At 32.2% G+C, this 8,358-nt stretch overlaps 1 protein-coding gene and 1 pseudogene across 2 annotated transcripts; both read left to right on the forward strand.

The window, feature by feature from the left end:
* Positions 1–1,463: 1,463 nt before the first annotated feature.
* LOC114420483 lies at positions 1,464–6,341 on the forward strand (annotated as a pseudogene). The gene is made up of 10 exons (XR_003668391.1): positions 1,464–1,542; positions 1,614–1,714; positions 2,423–2,505; positions 2,578–2,717; positions 3,183–3,272; positions 3,358–3,466; positions 3,573–4,102; positions 4,810–4,910; positions 5,334–5,433; positions 5,811–6,341. The product of XR_003668391.1 is annotated as a chaperone protein dnaJ 15-like (transcript).
* Positions 3,915–5,942, forward strand: LOC114420485 (subtilisin-like protease SBT1.1). The gene is made up of 3 exons (XM_028386369.1): positions 3,915–4,206; positions 4,810–4,979; positions 5,811–5,942. The coding sequence occupies exons 1-3, from the start codon at positions 3,915–3,917 to the stop codon at positions 5,940–5,942; spliced, it is 594 nt and encodes a 197-aa protein (XP_028242170.1).
* Positions 6,342–8,358: the final 2,017 nt, after the last annotated feature.

Consider the following 8,358-nt stretch of genomic DNA (forward strand, 5'->3'; position numbering starts at 1 on the left):
TGATTTCTCTTCGTGTTGATTTTGCTTGCAATTGCTGCGTTGTGCCCCATCAATATGTACGCAATTTTCCGCTTCACTCGCCCTTTCCCCCTTCACTGAAGATCAATCATTGGAAGCTTTTTAGCTTTAGGTTCACGTTGTTATTGTGAATTAATGAAGTTAAAGGAACTTGGGACATTGTTTGTTTTATTGTTAGTGTGATAAGATGCATAATGATACTATGAAATGACCTTAGTGTAGGGAAGGCTACCACTGTAGTTGCTGAAACTTGAAATTACTATGTAAACATTGGTAACATTAGTAATCTAGGTGTTACAGATTTGGGAATGACCTCTTATTTTTTCTGGTCTTGTGTTGTTGGAGGATTTGATTTCATTAGCACTACAAGAAAAATGACTACTCCTATTATATAAATAAAATTTAATTGCAATAAAAATTCCTGTTATCATATAAATAGAGATATGCAGAGACAACACACAAGATGTTTCAGAGAAGCCTTTAAGCTTTCAAATGCTATATAACCTTGACAGAGTGCACAAGCTTTTAGCTTTTATTTACATAACCTTGATAGAAGGAAGAGGACAGAGTATGCTCCAAATGTATTTCAAGATTCAATGGTGATCGCCTAGTAAATGTGAGCTACATTCAAATTGGGAAATATCTATTGGTTATAATGATGAAAGGAAAAACTCTAAACAAGATCCTTTATTGTTAGTTTCATATCTACTGCGTGTGTCTATATGTATTCGATTGTTAGTAAGAAGTTGTTCTAAATATATTAATGTTGAACAAGATGCACAAGGTGGTCTCACAGGAAGAGAAATTCTAATGGAATTCTTCTAGGATTGTTCTTGTTCTTTAATTAGGCCATTATGTTGTTTTATGACTTTGGTTTCAGATTGGCAAGACTCTTGTGAGGATGTTACTATACTGCTTTCTATTTTTTTTAACAGCAAGGAAGAAATGACTAAAGAAGAAGACATTAAGATCCTTAAATCCAGGTTTTTCTCACCTTATCCATCACATGTTTTTTTTTTGTCTCTTTTAAGACCCATTTCTAATTTAATTTTATTTCTATTTTCTGTCAACATAGCATAGTTGTTGATTGGCAATTTCCTGAGGAATTTATCTATTTTCTTTTGTCGTATGCTCTATATCTTCTCATTGGCACCTACAGATCTGTATTCTGAAAGTGAACATTATCATGTCTTATGCTTACGATTGATTTATTATGGCTTATTTTTGTCTACATTATCTCTAACTTGCCTTGTAAAATGTCTTTCTTTAGATTTTCTATACTCTAAAATGTAAGTTTTTCTTAGATGGATAATTTGGTGTTAGTCGATAGAGTTGTGATCAATCTGAAACTGCTTCATATTTGATATTATTTTTCATTAGAACTTTTGGTAGACATAAAATTGAGTCAAATCAAATATAAATATTTGTTGTAAACTTTCAATAACATGGGTGGTCTTTTTGAGGCTATAACTGGTTATGGTCTTGGTGGGTCTTCTATGGCTTTGTTTGGAAGAGTTGGTGGAGGTATCTATACTAAGGCTGCTGATGTTGGTGCTGATCTTGTCGGAAAGGTTGAAAGAAAAATCCCCGAAGATGATCCAAGAAATCCAGCTGTAAGAAATATAATCCTGAAACTAGGCCCCCTTATTTGGTTGACCCAAAAAAGAGAAGGCAGTATGACAGTGCTGGATTTGAGGTCCATTTCTTATTGTCCTTTCCGTGTTTTCTCTCCTTTTTCTGTTTTTCATTTTCAACTCTTCCTACAGTGTGAAAACAAAAATATGGTTTTTGACATAGAAGAAAGATAATATTATTGGGCTGGCCAAAGTAGCTAACAGATAAGAAATGCATTGCGTGACTAGTTTGTTGTGTTTCTTATGGGGAGCATGTTTTAGCATCTTAATTTTTTGGTGATCTATAACCAAACCTGCCAGATTGTCTTATGTTATTAACTTTTACATCTAAGGAGAGAGGAATTAAATCATTCATATTGCCTGCCTGCAACTTGGAATTCAAGTAAATTGCATATCTGCAGTTATTATATTTATTTAACCAAAATTGGTTTCATGCATGCTAATTGGGAAATTTTGGTCATTTATTTCAGTGCTGACTTCCTTTACATAAGTGCTAGTTTTTAGTTTTCCTATCTTGATTTCTATTGGTAGATTATTATCTTTGCCTTCAATCCATACATTCATCTTCATTGATATGGCTTGCCAATTCTCAGAGAATTTAAGTTTCATCAGTATTCTTCTCCTTTTATGGGTGTAAATGGCTCGATTTATGTATCATTATCTGTATATATATCTCTTGAAAGCTTTTTGACGTTTTCATTCACATTCTTCATGATATAGTTCTATTTGAAATGCAACAATCTTTAAGATGTTCTACCTATACTTATCAGGCCCTTGATGCGGATAGCATGGACATGGAAATTGATTTATCTAATCTTGGGACTGTGAACACAATGTTTACAGCTTTATTCAGGTGTGCATTTTATTGCATGACTATTTGTTTTCAAAATTATTTTGCTTTGTTTCTGATTCTATTTTGTTACAGCAAAATGGGTGTCCCTATCAAGACTACCATTTCAGCTAATGTTCTTGAAGAAGCTCTGAATGGAACAGTTACAATCAGACCCCTTCCAATTGTTCTACTTTGAACAAGATGCAAATGGAGGCTATGGTTTAGCATTGCAGGTAATCTTCTTTGTTCTAGTGCCTCTACAGAATCTACACTTACTCCTTCCTCCCCTCGTGACTTTTTGGTTTAATGGATGAGAGTATAAATCTTGTGATACCAACTCTAGTTAGAAACATTACCCTTGATTCTGTTGAGAGTTCATATCTAGTGTTTTTTTCAACTGTGGATTAAGCCTTTGGCATTGTGGTAGACTGTTACTTGTGTTTCTCATCTGGATAAAACATCAAAGTTGGCCATGGATTATGTAAAGTGATGCTAAGCTCAAAAGTCACAGACATAACAGACATAATTATTTGTAGGAATAATGTTAAGATACACCACATGAATTGTTCTTAAGCTACTTGTAATTAATTTGTAGATTGCAAAAACTGCAACTAGTTATTTATTGATGTAACACTTATGCAATCTCATTGGAGTGTATATTTATATTTAACTGATATTGTAACTATCTTTCTATACAGGAAGATAGTGAGAAGACTGGCAAGGTGACATCTGCAGGAATGTATTTCTTACATTTTCAAGTGTATAGAATGGATTCGACGGTGAATGCGGTATGAAAATTATGTTCATCAGGTTTCTTTTTCCTTTGGTGCTGGCTGTTTGGGAAGTGGTGGTTACTGTTAGTGCTATGTGCAGTTAGCAATGGCCAAGGATCCTGAAGGGGCCTTCTTTAAAAGGTTGGAAGGTCTTCAGCCTTGTGAAGTCTCGGAACTAAAGCCTGGCACTCATATATTTGCTGTTTATGGTCTGAATAATTTATCTTATATTGTTCTTTTTCCAGTTTAGGCTATTTTTATGTAAAACTATTTTAAGTTACATTACATATACTGATTCAAGTTAATATTGTTTAGGAGATAACTTCTTTAAGTCTGCTAGCTATATGATTGAGGCAGTATGTGCAAAATCATATGAAGATACCACCCAAAAACTGAAGGACATTGAAGCTCAAATTTTAAGAAAGAGGAATGAGCTACGCCAATTTGAAGCAGAATATAGAAAGGTTATTATTCTCTTAAGTAATCAGCTCTCAGGATGCGTCATCTGTGATCAAGTATGCAAAAAGCCATAAGAAGCCAACAACCACCATCAAATTTCAACGAACATTTGTTGGAATAAAGCCAGCACCAGCTGTTACCATTTACTTTTCAAGAGGTCCTTCAGCAAGCTATCATGGGGTCTTGAAGCCTGACATAATGGCACCTAGCTCTAATGTTCTTGCTGCTTATGTTCCTACAGAACTAGTAGCAACAATTGGCAACAAGGTGATGTTATCTAGTGGCTACAATTTGCTGTCTGGAACATCCATGGCATGCCCTCATGCTTCTGGTGTTGCTGCTCTTTTGAAAGCTGCACACACTAAATGGAGTGCTGCTGCTATAAGGTCTGCACTAGTAACCACAGCTAGTCCTCTTGATAATACACAAAATCCAATTAGGGACTATGGTTACCCTTCTCAATACGCTTCCCCTCTTGCCATTGGAGCTGGTCAAATTGACCCCAACAAAGCATTTTTTGTTATATTATTATGCTTTCAATTCTCTGATACCTGAGTTTTTTCCTTCATGAAAACAATTGAAATTGGAGAAATAATAGTTGTGAAACATGCTTTAAACATTAGAGTTATTACCTGTTCTATCAAACTCGACTCAGATTGGCTTGGGAATCAATCAACTAATCAATTTAAATCACTAAATGAATCAACCATGTCATAGATCCAATGTGATCCCATTTGATTCTACAGGTTCAGAGGTTGAGCCAGTGACTTGTTGACTCAGCAGATTATGCACTTGGGATAATTATAAATGGGATGGACAATTTTTCAACCCGATTAAAAAAATATAATTTTTTAAAAATATTACAAGTTATAGGTAAATCATGTCTTAAAACATGATTTTAGAACTACAATTTTATTAGAAATGATTTCTAGTCAAACATCATGTACCAACTTTGTTTGAGGAGCATTGGTCTTGTTATGCATTCGAGCCCAAGGACAAAATTTTGTATTTGTTAGATTCGATACATGATAAATTCTCAACTAGCAAGAGGTAATAAATCTATTAGAACCTGATTCTTTATTCCCCCCTGCAGGTTTATGTCAACAAAAGTCGGAAGGAGTTGATAGGCCGCAATGGTCCACATTTAGTCATGTTAACTACTCAGGTTCTCTTTCATCCACATTTGGTAGCAAGGTGAGTAATAATTGTGATGACTCTGTTTTGGATACTAGTGAATTAGAAAAGGTTTCGTTGGAAGCTACGGTACTAATAGTCATTCTAATAAAAGCTATAAAACACTTAGTTACTTCTTGAAGTTGAATTTATAACTGTCAATAAGTTTAGTTTCTAACATTCCAAGGTTGTCATTTACATTTCTCATCTCTTTTCCATTTTCTCCTTCTTCCCTATTTATCTTCTGTCAAAGACACCCTTATTCTTAAAATTGTTACCTTTTTATAAATTATTGAATGTTGATGAATTCAATGTGTATTTTCTCTTTTAAATTTATAGGTTCTAAATTTAAAATTTAAGCACCCTGCCTATATATGGTTTGATACTTAGGTTCCCTGCTGATTATAAAAAAAATAATCATTATTGTTGTTTTTAACTACTAAGGCTACTCACTGTAAGGTCGATTCTAGAAGAAAAATGCTACTCACTGTGTCATGCAATGCAGAAGACATGTTGCTTCCACGCGGTAATTTTACATTTTCTGGTAAGTAATTAATTAGAATGAGAAATGAGTCCAGTTTAGATAAATTGCTTTTGTTTAATTTTATCTTTTCTGTTTAACTATTTTTCTTCTCATACAAATGTTTCCTAATTGATATATATATATATATATATATATATATATATATATATATATATATATATATAATTCATTGTTAGAAAAAAAGAAAAAAGTCAAGTGGTAAACTTATTTTTTAAAATTAAATGTAATCATGAGGTGTTCTCATAACAATTGTAATGTTAAACTAATCTAAACATTCACATGTTATTTAATAATAATATAGGCTTATTTTATTATTTTTTGAACAATACAGATTGGACTCAAATCTTGACACTCACTCTTTCTCTATGAATTGTTAGATACTTGCTGTGAAGAAACTAGACAAGAGAGTTTCTAATCACCAAACAAATGATGAGTTTCTCGAATTGATAAACAGTATTGACATAATCCGGCATCCAAATATTGTTGAGCTTATTGGGTACTGTGCATAGCATGGCCAAAGGCTTCTTATTTATGAGTATTGCAGTAATGGGTCGTTGCAGGATGCACTCCATTCAGATGATGAATTCAAAACAAGATTGTCATGGAATAGTAGGTACAAGTAAACTGAATTTTACCTACAGTAGACCGTAGGTACAAGTAAACTGACTTTTACCTACAGTTAGAGATTATAGGTATAAATTAATATTTTTTACCTACACATTTGAAATAGTAGGTGTTACCTATAATGATAGTTAAATTTGACTGTAGGTAAAAATATATCCGTAGGTAAAGCCTATAGTGACAGACTATTAGTTGTCACTGTATACCCCCTCAAAGTTGACGCAAAAAACGTCTGTAGGACAAAGTCCTTTATACATCTACCTACGGATTTTGGACTTCTAGTGATAGATTTTGACTGTAGGTAAAAGTCATTTTCCTTGTAGATATATTTTTAAAAAATTAAAATTATAATCAAAATATTTTTTTAATTGACTGTGTATAAATTTTATGCTAACGGTATATAATCATTAAATTTGTTAATAAATTATTGTCTTTGTTACACAATGTAATTACTAGTTGAATAAAATTTCAAAAAATATATTTATGATATAAATAATTCTTAAAATACAAAACACAGTTTTTAGATAAGAAATAAAAATAATAATATAAATCTCAAAATTTGTTAATAAATTATTGTCTTTGTTACACAATGTAATTACTAGTTGAATAAAATTTCAAAAAATATATTTCTGATATAAATAATTCTTAAAATACAAAACACATTTTTCAGACAAAAAATAAAAATAATAATATAAATCTCAAAATTTGAAGAGTGTGGAATAGACCCATAGATGACATATGAGCCATCTTTGCAGAGAATGTGGAATCAAACAAATAAAACAAAACCCACTTTGGCTTGGGATTCGCAACTCTTTAATTAAAACCAACTCTGAACAAGAGTGAAGAATGTGTGATTGAATATTTATTTATTTACTGTCACTCTACCTGCAACACACCTCACCATAAACCTTAATCACTTTGATCATCTAATCAAATGTCAGCTCTCCTTCACTACCCTTCCCCCTTACATTAAACAATATTCCTTTCCTATATGCTACCACTCTATTCAAACTATTAGATATATATAGATATTATGATCTTATTAATCATTGTTCTAAAAAATTAAAAATGATATAATGAGAGGGTTTGTGTAATAATATAGTATTTTTTAATAAAATTATTTCACTATTAATTAGTTGAATCAGGTATATTTTAGGACTGATATTAAAAAAAAATACAAAATTTGTTAGCTTTGTATGTATATAGGGTGAGATATTAGTTATTGTGGACCTTTCTTTTCTGATCCATAGTGAGAATAAAAGGCAATGGCACAAAGGAGAATTCAAAAGAAATTATTGGAAATGAAATAACTAAGAGCAAAGGTACACATACCATATTTCTCAATGCTGTCAAAAATACCCACAAAATAAAGACTTTAAAATTATTATTTGAAATTTTAATTTCAACGAAGTTAAAAGCAAATTTACACATACCATATTTCTCAATGCTGTTGAAAAGCTTCAATGTATCATTTTTTACTGTATTCACCTGACAAAAAGGAACTGATATAAGATATGGATAGAAGTGCCAAGATTCCCAGGATAAATTATGGGCACAAGAAGCATCATAAACAACAAATGCAAGTAAAGCAAAACCCAAAAAATTGTCTAAAAAATGCAGCACTAGTACATTAAAAGTTAAAAGGCAGTAAGGTGGTGCATGCAATTCAGATCTAGAATTGTAAATCATGTTCCTAAGTTGGAACACTACTAGAAAATAGTACATTAAAAGTTAAAATGCTGTTAAAGTGGCCACCACTAGCAAGAGCCAAATCATAGATCAGCAGAATTTCAAAATTAATCATGCAAAAACCACATTATTTCTTGATGCAGAAATAAATATATAAAAAAAGTACACACTTGAAAATTGAGCTTTCGCTATATAAATTCATGTGTAGCACGGTTTGGACATATTTCTATAACATTGAGCTAAATAAATACCCATTAATTTACCATGTAGTGGCAAAAAACTCAAAATTCAGATGTCAAAACTTGGGAGAATTTATTTTGAGTACATTGTATGCCATATTGAACATAATATGAATTATCTCAGATGGTCAACAAGGATGTTCTTCTCAGAAAACATGCACATTTAATCATACAAAGGAAACAAATAGCATCAATAAGCATTGGCACACACACCTGCAACATAAGATTGACAGGACCTTCATTTGCAGTATATGGGAATTCTCCTATCCCACACTCAAAGAGATAAAGAGATAAAAGTGTAAATAGTCAGCAGACCCCATTCTACAGCACAGAAAAAGGGGTCAACCTCTCAACCTTTTTTCCACACCGAACACTA

Source organism: Glycine soja, chromosome 7 (genome assembly GCF_004193775.1).
Source record: "Glycine soja cultivar W05 chromosome 7, ASM419377v2, whole genome shotgun sequence".
Taxonomy (NCBI): Eukaryota; Viridiplantae; Streptophyta; class Magnoliopsida; order Fabales; family Fabaceae; genus Glycine; species Glycine soja.